Source organism: Gobio gobio (assembly GCF_949357685.1).
Source record: "Gobio gobio genome assembly, chromosome: 12".
Taxonomy (NCBI): Eukaryota; Metazoa; Chordata; class Actinopteri; order Cypriniformes; family Gobionidae; genus Gobio; species Gobio gobio.
The window spans coordinates 27237609-27255542 of NC_137105.1; the positions used below are offsets into that span (position 1 = coordinate 27237609).

The following is a 17934-nucleotide window of genomic DNA, read 5'->3' on the forward strand; positions in this document are numbered from 1 at the left end:
ACAGTAAACAACAGCCTTTTCAGGGGTGCTAATAAACTGTAAACTTTGTATCTGAAAACAACTCCGAGAAACTGCGAGTGCAAGCTCTCCCTTTCACTATCCGTAGACTATAATACCCATCAAAATAGGAGTCCTCCTTAGTAAGACAGATAATGTAGACCTTTAAACCTATCTAAACTCACAGAAATATCAAAAATATATAAAAAAATTCTGTGGCACAGAAGGACCACCTCTCGTCAAGGAGCATTCAAGTGGGACATAAATATATAAAAGATTTTAAAATAAATGTGGGAGATTAATTTGGAAGCTAGGATTTACAGATCACAATGCAAACGGGAGAAGCCTCGTGTTACAGTCGTCACGATCGCTACAATGTACATCAACACTGTTCATGTACCGCAGGGTAAGATTAAATTAATGTACATTTTAACCAGTTTAATATGGAGAGGTTGAAATGCAGACCTTCGTTTATGTGTTTTTGACCTACACTGTTAACATTACATGACGTTAGAACAGTTAGTAATGTTAGCAGGGAATCACTAACTTAATCGTAACTTAATGAGAGTGTGACCACCAGAAAATCCTCTCAGGATACCTGGAATCAGTGTTCAGTGATTCAGTGTACCCCAGGCACATCGTTTTGCCATTTTTGTAGCATAAACACCATCAAACCACTGAGAGCTTCGGATTTTCCAATGCATCTCTATGGCGCTGAAACCTAAAGATGTCCGAGTTCCGGTCCCAGCGCAACTGATACTCAACTGCCATTGGCTCATCTGCGTTCGAGGGGCGGGGCTTACCGATAGGTAAATTCTAGTCAAGTCAACTTTATTTATATAGCGCTTTTAACAATGCAGATTGTTTCAAAGCAGCTTTACAGTGTTAAACAGGAAAATAATGCAGCATAATTTTATTCAGCCGTCTAGCCATTTTGGAGAAAAACAGTAATGTCATCAGTTCATTTCAATTATCATACAGTGACAGTGTGGGCTTTAGATCAGTAATTTAGTTTATATGGTTAATTTAGTTTAATAATTAGATTTATATCGATATTTAGTTGAAAAATGTTGTGTCCCCAACTGAGCACGCCAAGCCAGAGGCAACAGTGGCAAGGAAACCAAAACCCCATCAGGTGACCTAATGGAGAAAAATAAACCTTGGGAGAAACCAGGCTCAGTCGTGGGTGCCAGTTCTCCTCTGGCCAATTAACAAACAGCGTATGATTATTATTCTGTAAACTTTATAGGTCAGAGGTCATAATAGATCGGAATATTCGAAAGATCGGAGGCAACACGCCGGGGACGGGTTTATTGAGGATGACATATCGATTTAAGCAGGGCTTAAAAACGGATAAAATATCAATCGGTTCACTCCGAGCAGAATCGATATTTTAACGTTTCCGTTTTTGCGTTCCTCATTAAACATTACTGTTCCGAAAACGGTTTGATTTGAAAAAATAACGGTTAATAACGGTATTTTAATTTAGCCTATACTTTAAACAAATATGTATAAATAAAGACTTATTTTCACTCAATTATATAATATAACACATGATAATTGAACTTGAATATTTATTTCATAACATTTTTAAAACCACAACAGAAATACATGCATTAATTACAAAGTATAAACAGCGGGACAAATATTGACCTGTTTTAATGGAGCGGAAAGTGGCCCTCTATATGCCTATTCTTTTCAGAAGAGTGATAACATTCTTTGTACATAACTTTTTTTTCAACACGACTTGTTTTAAAAATTGCATGAATAAAGAATAAATAAACTGGATAACCGTTGCTCTTTTAATGCACCGTCAACTGGTAATTTCAAAGCAAACACTGCTCAACACGTGCTTGCATCACATAATCAAACTCAGTCAGCTAATAAAGCTTGATCATTTAATGCAATCTAACATACCATTTAATACGAAGGATCAACCGTCTATGTAGAAAACATTGACCTGTATTGGCAATCTGAAAGACTATAGGAAAAATGTTTGATAGATGCTAGTAACCTACATGGATAGGCTTAAACGAAATCCACAAACTAGCCTAAATCAGACTATTTGAGCTTAAAGTCTGTACTACTTATTTAAACGTTCGAAAATAATGTCCTCCAATACCTGCGCTTTCATTGTAGACCTCAGTGGGGAAAGAAATGTACTTGAGGCATGTAAATGCGCGCTCTACTGACTTGCGTACCGGTAGATTCATAGATGGCATTTCACTCAAGCTTGATCCGTCAACGTCACATGCTGTACTACTCTATTCATGATTGGTCACTGCCAAATTAAAATATTAAAGAGAACGATAAAATAACGTTATTAACCGGTTAATGGTCATTTCAAATGAACGTTTCTATTCAGAACGATTCAAATTGATTTTGATTTCGTTTTCGGTCCTCTTAATTTCGTTCGTTTCCGGTTTTCGTTTTCGTTCCTTGAACCGGTTCAGAGCCCTGGATTTAAGTATTATTAAATTGTAATATTCGAACAATCAGAGTCATCACGCCGGAGACGGATTTATTGAGGATGCCGTGTCGACGATGCAATTTCAGGGGGAGTCTAATTGACACGGTCTCTGCAGACACTTCAGGGTCCTGCGTTGGTCATGTCTGGGCGCAGGTCCACCATCTGATCTGGATACGGCCCGGATCCGGCTGACTGCAGTAAACCTCGGTATAAAACAGAGAGGACTATCATTAGCGTAGATGCCATTCTTTTGATGATGTAACGAGTACATCAGGTGTTATGGGAAGTGTTCCCGGTTCCGGCTGACCTAGTTAATGTAGCCTAACAATCATTTAATTGAAAAAGTGTTTTATGTGTATGCCATAGTAAAGAGATGTGTTTTTAGTCTAGATTTAAACTGACAGTGTGTCTGCTTCCCGTACAATGTAAGGAAGACTGTTCCAGAGTTTAGGTGCTAAATAGGAAAAGGATCGACCACCTGCAGTTAATTTGGATATTCTAGGTATTCTCAACTGGCCAGAATTTTGAGACTGCAGTAGACGTGATGGAGTATAATATGTTAAGAGCTCGTTCAAGTACTGGGGAGCTAAACCATTTAGTGCTTTGTAAGTAATAAGCAAGATTTTAAAATGTATGCAATGTTTAATAGGCAGCCAGTGCAGTGTTGCCAGAACTGGGCTAATATGGTCATACTTCCTGGTTCTAGTAAGAACTCGAGCTGCTGCGTTTTGGACCAGCTGGAGTTTATTTATTAAGCGAGCAGGGCAACCACCCAGTAGAGCATTACAATAATCTAACCTTGAGGTCATGAACGCATGAACTAACTGTTCAGCATTTTGCATTGAGAGCGTTTGCCGTAGTTTAGATATATTTTTAAGATGGTAGAATGTAGTTTTACAGATGCTAGAAACGTGGCTTTCAAACGAAAGATTGGTATCAAAGAGCACACCCAGGTTCCTCACTGACGACGAGGACTTGACAGAGCAGCCATCAAGTGTTAGACAGTATTCTAGGTTACTACTTGTGGAGCTGGAGTAAATCATTTGTAACTCTGAGAGCAGTCTCAGTACTATGATATGGTCTAAATCCTGACCGGAAATTCTCACAGATACCATTTCTTTCTAAAAAGGAACATAATTGTGAAGACACTGCCTTTTCCAGTATTTTTGACAGAAAGGGTAGATTTGAGATTGGTCTATAATTGACTAATTCTGTAGGATCAAGTTGCGGTTTTTTAATAAGTGGTTTAATAATAGCCAACTTAAAAGTTTTCGGTACATATCCTAATGACAAAGATGAATGAATGATATTAAGAAGAGGATCTATGACCTCTGTTAGCATCTCTTTTAATAGCCTAGTCGGTATAGGGTCGAGCATACATGTTGATTTTGATGATTTAACGAGTTTAACCAATTCTTCTTCTCCTATAGCAGTGAATGAGTGTAATTTTTCCTCAGTGACACCACAATGCTCTGTCTGATGGGATACTGTAGTAGACGGCTGCACGGTTAAAATTTTCTTCCTAATATTATCAATCTTACATGTAAAGAAGTTCATAAAGTCATTACTGCTGTGCTGTTTACAAACATCAGAAGTTGAAGCTTTATTTTTGGTTAATTTAGCCACTGTATCGAATAAAAACCTTGGGTTGTGTTTGTTTTCTTCCAAGAGAGTTGAGAAATAAGCAGATCTAGCAGTTTTTACGGCCTTTCTGTATGCGATCATGTGCTCTTTCCACGAATTACGAAAGACCTGTAGTTTTTTCTTCGCTCCATTTTTCTGGCTGCTGTTTTAAGGACTCGAGTGTGCTCGTTGTACCACGGCGTTGGACTATTTTCTTTAATCTTCTTTAAGCGCTGGGGAGCAACTGTGTCTAAAGTACTGGATAAGAGAGAGTCAATAGTTTCTGTTGCAACATCGAGTTCTTCTAAGCTATCTGGGATGCTGAGGAGATGATACTGATAAGGAAGATTATTTAAAAAGCAATCTTTAGTGGCGGCAGTGATTGTCCTGCCATTTTTGAAGTGAGGGGACGGCTTTGCAGCCTTAGCTAAATTAAGTATACATGATACTAGGTAATGATCTGAGATGTCATCACTCTGCTGCAGAATTTCAACGGTATCAACATTTATTCCATGTGACAATATTAGGTCTAAAGTATGATTATGGCGATGAGTGGGTCCTGACTCGTGTTGCCTAACTCCAATAGAGTTTAGAATGTCTTTAAATGCTAATCCCAATGCATCTTTTTCGTTGTCTACATGGATATTAAAATCACCAACAATTAATACTTTATCTACGGCCAGTACTAACTCTAATAGAAAATCAGCAAATTCTTTGATAAAGTCTGTATTATGCCCTGGTGGCCTGTATACAGTAGCTAACACAAATGTTAAACGGGGTTTATCATGTACACTACATAACGTTACATAAAGCACCAAAACTTCGAAGGAATTATATTTGAAACTAGACTTCTGAGTAATACTGAAGATATTATTATAAATTACAGCAACCCCTCCCCCTTTACATTTCAGACGCGGCTCATGTTTATAACAATAATCTTGGGGGGTGGACTCATTTAAAGTAATGTAGTAGTCAGGTTTTAGCCAGGTTTCTGTCAAACACAGCACATCTAAATTATTATCTGTAATGATATCATTAACAATAAGCACTTTTGGGGAAAGGGATCGAATATTCAGCAACCCAAGCTTTATCAATTGTTAATGTGTATTATATCTGTTGTTTATTTGTTGGACCTCAATTCAATTTTTACTGTTGAATGGTTTTGATGTTTTTTTGTATTTTCTAATTCGGGGAACAGACACAGTCTCTATATGATAATATCTAGGTGAAAGTAGGGATGGGAATTTTTGTCAATTTCTCATTTCGATCATCGATAGGTCTCAAAAACGAGTACTCAAGTACTCGGGGGCGGGGCATGTGCAGGGGGCGGGGCATGTCCGTCATTGATATAATGAAAATACTGTTATGAAAATGGTTGTTGACAAATACAAACGTGACATGAAAACGGGTATATGAAAACATGAACATATAAAGCAAAAAATAACTGCTAGATTATGATGCATAAATGTCTTTGAAAAAGAAACCTCTTTATAAAATGACCGTCTCAAATAACCAAGTCAATAATATCGAGCATTGCCTTTGAGCTGAAACTGTGAAATAACACCACCCTGCAGAGCTTGCTAGCTGGTTAATTAACTCAACCAAACGCACCATATATTAATATGAAGATTATGAACCTATTACGACATAAATCAACACAAAAGGACGTGAATGCGCACGTGAACTTCAGCGTGCTAGATTTTACAGGCTATGGTTTGAAACGGAACATTTTGAATGCGCTCTTCCCTACAACGCTGATACACGGACAACGAAAGCACACAGAAACAACATTTTATTAAAATAGTGTTCTCATTATAATGCTTTGACAGATTGAATCTGCACATCATGCACTTCATTTTATTATTCATGATCGAAGTGTTTACAGACATCACTGCGCGTTTTCGAACTCATAACGAAAAACAACTTTAAATAAACTAGGTCTACTGTTAAAAAATATGAGAAAAGTATAGCACTGCTGCATTACTAATATCAATGATTCTGAGAAATAAATAGCCTATATGTAAAAAGAATATGACCGTCTAACCATAATGTCGAGCATTAATGCATTTGAGCTGAAACTGAAGAGAATGAACGTCAGCCGGTATAACGGCAGCGCTTTTCTAGCTTATTAAGCTCAACCAAACGCTTCTTATATTAGATTAATCAGATATAGACAACATAAAAGTAATCTTACAACGTGCATCTGCAGAAAAGGACGCAAATGCGCACATGAACTTGACGCGTTAGTCTGAGTGTTCTCGCTAGTTTCTCTGTGGATCAGCTGATACACGGGAAACTAAGCACAGAGAATTTACAGCATTGTATTTCCATCGTGTTCTCATTATAATGCTATGTACATGACAGATTGGCACATATTGCATTAACCATTCAATGATCACAGTGATTACAGACATCACTGCAGTGCACGCCTCAGTTTCACTTTATTTCGCCGCGGTCTGTAGGCGTGCTGTATAACGCTAACCAATCAGACCTTCGGTACCGCGCAAAATGACGCAATAACCAATAAAAAAAGAGACAAATATTTTTTTAAAGTCAGGGCGATCATCGCTCTCATGATCGATGATCGCTGTCACGTTCGAGTACTGGATTACTCGACCACTGTTGCCCATCCCTATGTGAAAGAGTCTCTATGTGCTGGGATTTATCTGACTCCGGTGACGTGAGACAGCTAGCAGACGGTCGGTTTAGCCAGTCTGCTTCCTGACCTGGGCCCTAGTAAGTCAAGGGTTTAGCTCTAAGACTATGTGCCAAATTACTAGAGAGAAGAGCAGAACCACCCCAGGAGGGATGGATGCCATCCTTCTTCAACAGGTCAGGTCTGCCCCAAAAACTTTTCCAATTGTCTATGAACCCTATGTTATTTTGCGGACACCACTTAGACAACCAGCCATTGAGTGATGATAGTCTGCTAACTATCTCATCACTCCTTTTTTCAGGGAGCGGTCCAGAACAATAAACAGCCTCTGACATCGTACTAGCGAGTTCACACACCTCTTTAATGTTAATTTTGGTGATCTCCGACTGGCGAAGTCGAACATCATTAGTGCCGATGTGAATAATAATCTTAGAGAATTTATGATTAGCTCTTGCCAGCACTTTTAAATTTGATTTGATGTCAGGCACTCTGGCTCCCGGTAAACATGTGACTATGGTGGCTGGTGTCTCTATTTTCACGTTCCATGTAATAGAATCGCCAATGACTAGGGCACTTTCAACCGGATACTCAGTGGGTGCTTCACTGAGAGGGGAGAACCTGTTTGATGTTCTAACCAGAACGGAAAAGTGTTTTTTTTTATTTTTTTTTTATCTGCGACTATGCCGTCTCACTTTACCCAGTTTCCCTGCTGCGGGGGCCCTGCAGCCGGAACCGAAGAATGTACAGAGTTCACTAAGCTATTCGCATCCAAATCAGTATCTAAAGCTGTTACATCCTCATTACTCTCAGATAAAGTATGGATGCGTGTTTCTAATTCTGAAATCTTCTCCGTCAGCCTAACTATCTACTTACATTTATCACATGTGAAGCCCTGTTCGCCAGCGGAGAAGCCTATACTGAACATGCAGCATGCCGTGCAAGTGACAATGACAGGAGATGACAGGACTTACCGTGTTTGTTGATTAATCCAATTTACCACAATTGTTTGCTGGACACTATTTACTAATCCAACTAATGAAAACAGGAGACCCGGGTGCAGAGATAACAAGCTAACAGGCTAGCGAAATGCTAACGTGTGATGGTGATTTAGATTAAAAGCTAGCGATGTCAAATTTAACCTGATAGGCATATTTAAACAATGTATGGTGATGAATAAGTTATATTTAGCAGTAGAACGAAGAAGATATATCAAAATAGAGATTCAAACGCAAGCAAGGCTGTACAGAGCGACAGACTGGCAGAAGGCAAACAGGAGACAGGAGCAATCGATCAGGAGCAATCGATCTGGAGCCAGGAGCAATCGATCAGGAGCAAAACACTCAAGCGGAGAAACTTCTGGAAAGGATCAAGAGACAATTTGAGTCTGATACTGCTCCGTTGGGCTGTGATTATGGGGCGTGTTTCACCCGAACCAGGAAAGACCTCAATTGGATAGACCTACAACCAATCAGAGCAACCGATCGACGCATTAGTTGTCAAATGTCAACAGAACTCAACTGCACTGTGTTGCCAAGTCTGCGGTTTTGCCGCGGGATGTTTTTCCGTGTCTATGGGTTGAAGCGACCCCAATTATGTGATATTTAGACCCAGGAACCCAGGCAACCCTGCCAAAAAAACATATTTTACCCCCCAAACGCCATTTTTTTCCCTGCGGAAAGCTATTGGGCTTGTTTTGGGCTAGTTTTGAGTAGCAATTGGGCGGTTTTTGTTGTGAAAACTTGGCAACCCTGTGAACGCACGCTGGAAGAAGTGAGTGTAAACAATGTTTGCTGGTGTTGTAAAAAAGAATATAAGGATACACGGGGTACTTACCAACACGATCATTTCTGAGAGAAATAGTAAAGGTGAATGCACATACGAACAAGTTTTCTGTTTAGGATTAGAACAAATTCAACCCAAGCGCTCTTTGGTGACGTGGATGCTTACGTTACTGTTGATCATCTGTCCATTGTTGTGAATTTCCTTTTCCTCGTTTGAAGAAGAGACCAGGAGACTTGGATATCTTTCAAGCAGACATTTACTTTTTATTGAGACGCGTGCTGTTCTTCGCTGAGGTCATCAACAAGTCTAACTAAAGAAGTTGTACATTGTATTTTATCTACATTTTTGGGGGAGGGATTATACAGCAGGGGAGGAGGCATTCAAACAAAGGAATGCTAATGTTGTATAGGTAATTGTATTGGCAAAAGGACACACCTCAGACATAACGGTGTCACCCGTCCAGATTCAATCAGCATAAGTGTCATTCAAATGCATAGATGACAATTCAATCACTCAGGGACTCCAAGAGCCATTAAAGACAAATGGTGCTCATTTTACTTACAATGAAGAGAACAGGAACTGGCCTGGAAGATTTGCATAGCAGACTAATTAATCTGATATCATCATTTTTACTTTAAATGCCAAATACAATGTAATTTCTTAAATTTGTAATCTTACATTCCCCCCTTTGAGAGTTCTAATAACTCTCACATAATACAAATTTAAACCTTCATCAGTCCATTCTATAGCTTATGTTTGTTAGCATAAGTTCCATCGTCTAGTCATGTAACTTGGAAAAAGTTACAGGCACATACCACTTGCTCTGTGTTGATTGTCTGTAGTGATGAATGACATGTTGACACAGAAACACACATGCCACTAGGGTCCGTGTAGTTCTTACGGGCAATGTTCTTTTGTGGTTGGAACAGTCCTTGTGATTCATTTGTTGACCTAACAGGTTTCCGAACCATTCGCATCTGATGTAATTTTGCTGAAAGATCAAGAATGTCTTGTTGGATTTTGTTCAAGAGTACTTGACCACCATGTTTATGCATAAGTGAGTCCTTGAATGCAGCCATCTTCTTTGTTGGTGGTAGGAGCTGAATTATGTAGCTGTGGAGAGCTTGGGGTGGAGAGAACATAAAACCAGGGTGCACGTTTAAAGGAGAGTGCGAGGCCATTCGTGCGCCAACGTATCTATCCCCAGGGGCGCGCTCTGGTCCTTCAGTGAGAAGAACAAAGGACACTGAGCATTGTCGTGAGATGCGAACAGATCCACTGTTGCTCTGCCGTATATGCTCCAAATCTGTTCGACCACTTCCTTGTTCAATCTCCACTCCCCGTATAGAGGATTGCCCCTGGACAGCAGATCCGCACCCTGATTCATTACACCCTGTACGTGCGTCGCTCTCAGGGATAGAAGATTGACATTGCCCCATAAGATCAGTTTGCGTGCTAACGTGCAAGGGAAGTGATCGGAGACCCCCCTGTCGATTTATGTAAGCCACAACTGTAGTGTTGTCTGTTCTCACAAGGACATGATGTCCCTTCAGAAAGAGAAGAAAATGCTTCAACGTCAGAAAAACGGCTAGCATTTCCAGATAGTTTATATGAAGATCGGCCAGATGATGACCTCATCTCCCATTCACTATCCTGCCCTCGTGGATGCCCCCCCAACCTGACAACGACGTGTCCATTGTTATGACTTTCCTGGCTTGAACCACGCCCATGGGTACCCCTTGAACCAGAAAGGTCGGGAGTCTCCATTGACGCATTGCCAATACCGCCTCTGACGTCCCTCTCACTCTCCTTCGGGTAGTGCCGTAGTGAATCCAGCCTCAGAGACGCTACCCAGCGTTGAAACTCTTTCATGAACTGTCTGCCTAAGGAAATGACTCTCAGGGCTGAGGCCATCAGTCCCAATAGCCTGAGGCATGTGCGGAAAGAGACACTTTTTCCCTTCTGAAATTCGGCCAGGCACCGAGTGAATTTTAACACCCTGTCCTTCGACAGTCGTGCTCTGAATGTCACAGAGTCCAGTGACAGCCCCAGATATGTTATAGACTGCGTGGGAATTAAAACACTCTTTTCTGTGTTTAGTTGTAAACCCAGCTTCTGTATGTGTTCTAGAAGCATAGCTGTGTGTTCTCTCGTGTCCTGCTCTGACTGAGCTGTCACCAGCCATTCGTCTATGTAAGTAGCGAGACGAATACCCTGTTCCCTGAGCGGAGTCAGGGCCGCTTCTGTGCACTTTACAAATACTCTTGGGTTGAGAGACAGGCCAAAAGGGAGAACCAGATACTCGTATGCCACGCCAAGGAAGGCAAATATACCCACCCCCAATATACCCACCCCCAAGTGGGGTGGGTATATCTTTATGTGAAAGTACGCGTCTTTCAGGTCGATCGACGTAAACCAATCACCCTGGCGCACTATTTTTAGGAGTGTAGAATGGGTGAGCATTCTGAACTTGTACTTTCTTAAGTATTTGTTCAGTGCACGCAGATCTAATATGGGACGAAGAGCCCGAGTTCCCTTCTTTGGAACGAGAAAGTATCTCGAGTAAAACCCACTGTGGCTTTGCTCGGGTGGGACCACTCTTATCGCCTTCTTGTTCAACAGAGAGGACATTTCTTCCTGAAGAACATGCTTTAATTCTTCCCGCACCTGAGAATGAACTATCCCTTTGAATTGCGGGGGAGAAGTGACAAATTGCATTCTGTACCCGTACTGTATCGTTCTCAATACCCAGCGGGACTGTGTGCATTCTCACCACTTGTTTATTTGCAGTGTTCTGGTGCCATCGTGTGGCTGAGTCGTGAACGAGTTTGTGATCTGTACTGCGCATGCGTGGGCACTTCGCGTTTGGACAGAGTTTAAGTGTCTCATCACCTCTAAGGGGGCGATAACCCCCCGAGGAGATGTAATATTGTCTTCTGTTAGTATGTTTTGCAACATTTTTTGTGGCATTATGTTTTTCAACATGTTTTGGGGGTACAGTGAAAACTTTATTGAGTTTTGAACATGGAAAGTGCTTGTGACTAGTGGGTGGGTGTGCACCACTGCACCGTCTCGTTCTTTTCACCACTCTGCTTCCCCTGGTCCAGCCGGGCTCTGTTTTCCACACAGAACATCTGGAAGTGGGAACTTCGGAACTCGTTCCTTGTCGAACACTGAACTTTTGAGGGTCGGGATCCAGCGAACAGGGGGGCTGTGGGCTCCCGTCCCTGAGGAAGATCCCATCAAACTGCCTTCCTCCTCGCTCCCTGAGAATGGGCATGAGGATGAGGTTGAGGAGCTGGCTGAACCATCTGAGCTGTTGCAGGCGGATAGTTCTTTATAGCCCAGGCCGAGTGCGCAGGGGGAAGGAAGGGGGAGTCCTCGAAATCTTCCTCTTCTTCAGAGAGAAGAAAATCGGATTGTCCCTCTTCCTCGAAATCGAGCTTCTTCTTCCTCATCCTCGTCCATGCTGAGCACACCAGGCAGAGGGACGCACGCATCAAGCTCTTCACTCCAGGACAGAACTGCTGTGGTGGGCAGCTCTACTGCAGGAATGGTTACCTGCGGAGTGGCAGCTGGAACAGGGCTAGGTGACATGAGGGGATCTTGGCCTGACAGGCTAGCTTGGCGTGCTAGCCTGCGACGAAGGCTCTTCATGGTGAAGCGTGCGCAGTGTTCACAGGAGCCGGGGTTCTCGATCGCCAGTTGGGCATGTTTCAGCCCGAGACATGCAGAGCAGACCTGGTGTGTGTCCTTGCATGAAATTTTGTTCCCGCATGAACACAGTCGCACAGAATCTCCCTCACTAGCCGGGATAGTTTGCATTGCTGCAGCCATCGTTGTATCGAACAATCCTTGCAATCGGCTGGAATGCAAATTGAAGGTGCCAGACGAAAAACGGCGTGATGGCCAGTAGTTCGTCCAGAAGTTTGTTCTTTTAAAGTTTGTCAAAAAGGTAGGCTTCTAGGCTTCTGGTGTGAAGCGAGAAGAGGTTTTTGAATGTTGTTGTGACGTTGTGTTGCCCCTTTTATACTGAGGGAGGGGGAGGCCACTCCCAGACACAACGTCACGTCTGCCAGCCAATTGGGGCTGGCGTAATGTAATAGGGCTTCTGAGGAATACGCGGAAGGGGCGTATCCCATAGGGCTGGGTATTGTTAGGAATTTGACAATTCGATTCGATTTCGATTCTTGAGGCTTCGATTCGATTTCGATTCGATATTGATTTATTAGTTTCGATATCAATTCAATAATAAGTAAATACACAAGTAATGAAGTACCTAAGTATATTTTTAAATAATGTGTGCAGTATTACCAATGTTTAAGAACAAATTGACCCCAGCATGTTTCCTGTCATGGTTTATTTAGCAGAACAAACCGTACAATATTGTACATGTGTTGAATACAAACCACAACTGTAACAAACAGGTGCTTTATTAACACCTCTAAAGTGCATGTAGCTTTAAGTAGTAGACAGTATATTTATTTCTTCCTATACATTCAATTTATAAAAGAAATGTAAACAGAAGCACAAAATATGCATACTCATAAAAGAAAGTGCAACCATAGATATGATAACATTACAAAGTGCTATTTTGTCAACACAATAAATAACACTGAACAGCTGATCAGAGAACCTTTGGCTTATTTACGTCGGCTTTTAACGTTGGCGGTGCAGGCTTGAACGGAGCGCAGCTGCTGTCTGCCATCTTGCTGTTTTGGTAAAGCGCGTCTTGTACAACGCTGAACCGCGCTGAACGCTCTCACTAGAGTGTTACCCACAGCGCCGCCACTGGCCGGTGGGCTGAATCGATTCATAGGATTTGATGAATCGATATTGAATTGAGAAACAAATAATTGCAATGCATTGATGAATCGATATTTTTATCCAGCCCTAGTATCCCATAGTGAGACACCGAAACGTATGCTTGAAAGAGAACGGTACTTCAACTTAAAGCACTGTTTGTATCAGTATCTTTAGGTTGTATTTATTTGTCCTATTGTAATTGGTTAATAAGTTCTTATTTTATTAATGACCGTTTACTTGAACTTTTTACTTATATTAAGCAATTGCTTACTTGTAAGATTTTGGTCATATTTCCCACCCTAAGCGATAATGTTATTAAAGCTAGGTAGCACACCACAGGACCAGCCTTTTTTTGTAATACCAAACAAGATTCATGCATTTTGTTTGTTTTATTGTCATGTGTGACTATTGTGCATCTAATATGGTAAATGTGGCATCCTATGAAAAAAACAACAAAACTGTATATGACCACCACATATATATAATATGTATGTATGTATAGTGAAATCCTGAAATTGAGCTATGAGGAAGTGCAAGTTTACTAATACTTAGTTCAATTTTAATAAATGAATTTGCTTTGCAAGTAATTTTGTGATTCTGCATTTCCTTTGTACGTTTTTTTTTGTGTGATATAGGTCTTACATTTAATTCATAATGGTTTTAAAAAGTCTTAAATTTGACTTGGTGAAACCTGCAGCAACCCTGAACGTAGATCGTGAAATAGATATAGCTCCTGGTCCAACAGGTGCATTAGAGCTACAGTTAGCATCAAGCTACATAACACAATTTAAAAGATTAAAATTACACTTACACTCAACTCCATTTTAACGAACATCAAGTGTTTGTATTACCTTCCTGTCGCAATCTAATGGGGATTCCATTCATATGATGTTAAAACGTTATATTTAGTATTTTATATGGAGCCCTTCGCTACATCATAAGTGACGGGCAGCAGGAATAATCAGACAGTGCTCGCTCTCTGAATGTCATTCACCTCTTCAGATTAGCATAATTCAGTGAGAAATGAATAGAAATGTTATTCTGTATGATGAAATATTTTGCAATCGTGATAATAAATCAATATTTCTCCATATATATGCACATTTGGACTAAGAGCCCTAACGGACATTGTCTTGTGCATGGATGTGAACAAAAATAGAACCGAGACGTGACTGGCTTTTTATTCTTGTTGATATTCTATTAAAAAATATAGTTCATTACAGATCGAAAATGAAAATTAGCCCATGATTTGCTCACCCATAAGTCCTTAAAAATGTCATATACAACTAGGATTAGGCTAATCCAAGCTTTATAATAGCAGTAATTTTTGCTCTGTTTTTGAAGTCCGTAAAAAATGCATCTGTCCGTCAAATAACGTGCTCCACGCGGCTCTGGGGGGTTAATAAAGGCCTTCTGAAGCAAATCGATGCGTTTGTGTAAGAAAAATAACCATATTTAAAACTTTATAAAGTAAAGTTTGATCGGCCGAAACTTTATAAAGTTTTAAATATGGATATTTTTCTTACACAAACAAAATCTTTCTTATTCGTCTGAAAGAAGAACGTCATAGGATGACTTAGGGGTAAGTAAATCATGGGCTAATTTTCATTTTTGAACTATCCCTTTAAAGCAGGGATCCTCAAATCTGGCCCACGAAATCCACTTTCCTGCAGAGTTTAGCTCTAACCCTAATCAAACACACTTTAACATGCTAATCAATGCCTTCAGGTTCATTAGAAAATCACAGGTAGGCGAGTTTGATCAGGTTTGCAGCTAAACTCTGCAGCGCATTGGCCCTCCAGGGCAAAATTTAAGGAACCCTGCTTTAAAGGGTCATGAAACCCTAAACCAAATTTTTGGTTATGAGTGTTGAGCATCATAGAAGTCATTGTTACCATCCATTCATTTTGATTGTAGGAGAAAAGTAGTTAATAAAAAATTTTTTTTTCACTATATTCAACTTCCGGGTTTAAATTCATCTTTGTATCAACGTCACAGAATGTGACACTTTGTCGTACTATAGCACAGCGATGACTGATCGATGTCTCATAATTATTCACGAGTCTGCGTGTCCTTATCCCATGAGAAGAGGCCTCACTTAATTATTCATGAGACTGCGGTGTCCTTATCCTATGAGAAGATGCCTCGCTTAACAGCAGCATGCGTTGATTGACAGGCGCTTCAAAGAGTGAGATCGCATACGTAAGTGAGATCGTAAGTGAGAGATGCATCAATGGATCAAAAACAAGTGATTATTTTTGCTTTGTAAGAGTTTCTGCGTCGCATACGTTCTCTTCGATAGATAGAGTCGTCACACAAACGCGATTCATCCACACTGTGAGTGTAACCTCTCTTTACGGCCCATTAACCGAACAAACGGCTCATAAAACACTGCAAAATAAGTCTCAAAAGTTATCAATGATGCAACAGCGTGTTCGTATATATATTCTATACAGAGAACATGCGAATGGCTGTGCATTTATTTGTGCAATAAATAGCTGTCATAGGATATGTATTTTATGTATTTGTGTTATTTAAGGTGAGCTTACAAAACCATGTGTATATTGTGTTAAGTAATGATATTTTGCAGCATGCAATTTTTTGGGAAGCATTGATGCTTTTACTGAGAGTGAAATAAAACTCTGAATCAGAAACCGTTGTTGTCAGTCAGTCTCCCCGCATCCCCCTCCACTCCGTAGCTTAACCATGCCCACTTTTATAGCATTTTTCAGAACTGTGGTGAGAACTGACGGCTGCTGAAACGGAGGGTTTCATGACCCTTTAAAGGAAACAGGACCGTAAAATCCAGCAAATTCTTGTCTTACCCACAGCTCAAATGTATCCACCTTTGTGTACATAAATATGAAAGTCAAGTGAACCCACTGGCCACCCTCATAATGTATTGGCATATTGACCAAAAAGCTTTCTATTGATATACTTTGAGTCGGTTTCATTGTACCAAGTGAAAAGCAAATGAAAATGCTTGGCACCTCCCTCCCCCCAGAAAAGGAAAAAAAAATGGCACTATGTATTATTCTTTTTTTAAATGTATTTGTCCCTACCTGTGTTTCTCACTTCTAGTACTACGGTTTTTCACATCTTAAAGAAATAAAAATTGGTGTTTTATGGCTTTCCAAGTCTATGCATTTAGTTTTAAGGATCTTTTAAAGTATTCTATCCTAGTAATACTTAATACCTACTTCTGACTAGTGATTGCAAGTAGCAAATCACTTCACTCTTAGTTTCACTCTTATGGGAGTATCGTTTTGGTATTAAATACTCATTCTGGCTCTATCCTGGGTGGAATTAAAATGTGCAAAGCTGGAAGAATTGTGAAATATTTTCTTTATCTAGGTGCGTGCTGTGGATGAGATGAATTATGACTTTCAAGCCTTGGCTCTGGAGTCTCGTGGAATGGGTGAGGTATGTGATCAGAGTTTTTAAAAAGCCATTGATATAATTCTGGATCTAATAGTCATTTTGTATCCTTTTTGACCAGTATCACAAGTGTTGACTTCCCTGTAATCCTTTAACGTGTTTAAACTCCACTTGTTAGTTTTTCCCCCGGTTGTTGTGTGAATATATTTGCAAAACGTGATTGCCACATTGACCCTTTTTGCAGCTACTTCCTGCAAAAAAATTGTGGGAATCGGATGAATTGGCAAAAGATGGACGTAAAGGGATGTTGCTGGGTGAAGAATGGAGAGAGAATGCCTGGGGTTCTTCCCGTAAGTTCTTCTGAAATGCTACAGTCATTTGTTTGATCATGAGAGCATACTTAAGGTAAACATTTATACCAAAATTAAATTGGAGAAATTTGGCTGTGAATTTCAAGCAAAGCTTAATAATGTTTATGTCAAATGTAGGGATGCACCGAATCCAGATTTTTGGGGTTCGGCCGAATACCGATTCCACAGATTCTGCCGAAACCGAATACCGAATCCTACTCCCATCCTCAGTCCATTATCACAGTAAACACATTAATGAAGTAAACAACTTCCACAGCATTGTAGGGATGCTCATATTGCAAAATATGCTATGCGGTATTAAAATACAGCAGTAGTACAAGCTCTAGACTGGTAAGCAAAAAGCAATGAACGGCACTTTTCGAGGCTGGCCGCTCTAGCTAGGCGTTAATTCCCGGGACACCAGTGCCATATGAAGCCTTTTTTAAGGTTTTTCGTAGTGTTGTTTTGGTCAAGTTTACTAAAGTAAACATTGGCGATATGGCCTAAAATCCATATTGCGATTATACATTGCAGCCTCTTGCGATAACTATATACACTCACCTAAAGGATTATTTGGAACACCTGTTCAATTTCTCATTAATGCAATTATCTAATCAACCAATCACATGGCAGTTGCTTCAATGCATTTAGGGGTGTGGTCCTGGTCAAGACAATCTCCTGAACTCCAAACTGAATGTCAGAATGGGAAAGAAAGGTGATTTTAAGCAATTTTGAGCGTGGCATGGTTGTTGGTGCCAGACGGGCCGGTCTGAGTATTTCACAATCTGCTCAGTTACTGGGATTTTCATGCACAACCAGGGGCGGACTGGCCATCTGTGTGATCTGGAGAATCACAGAACGGCCGGTACTCC

At 40.5% G+C, this 17934-nt stretch overlaps 1 protein-coding gene across 6 annotated transcripts in view; it reads left to right on the forward strand.

Annotated features, from left to right (window-relative positions):
- Nucleotides 1-17934, forward strand: part of pum2 (pumilio RNA-binding family member 2) — a 243473-nt gene that overhangs the window by 59255 nt on the left and 166284 nt on the right. For 5 of the 6 annotated variants that reach the window (XM_079831666.1, XM_079831668.1, XM_079831667.1 and 2 more), the window contains exons 3-4: nucleotides 16689-16757; nucleotides 16957-17062. The exons of the other annotated variant lie outside the window; for it this stretch is intronic. In XM_079831666.1, coding sequence (XP_079687792.1) covers nucleotides 16689-16757; nucleotides 16957-17062 — 175 coding nt within the window. The remainder of the gene's footprint in view (nucleotides 1-16688; nucleotides 16758-16956; nucleotides 17063-17934) is intronic. 6 annotated transcript variants of the gene reach the window in all.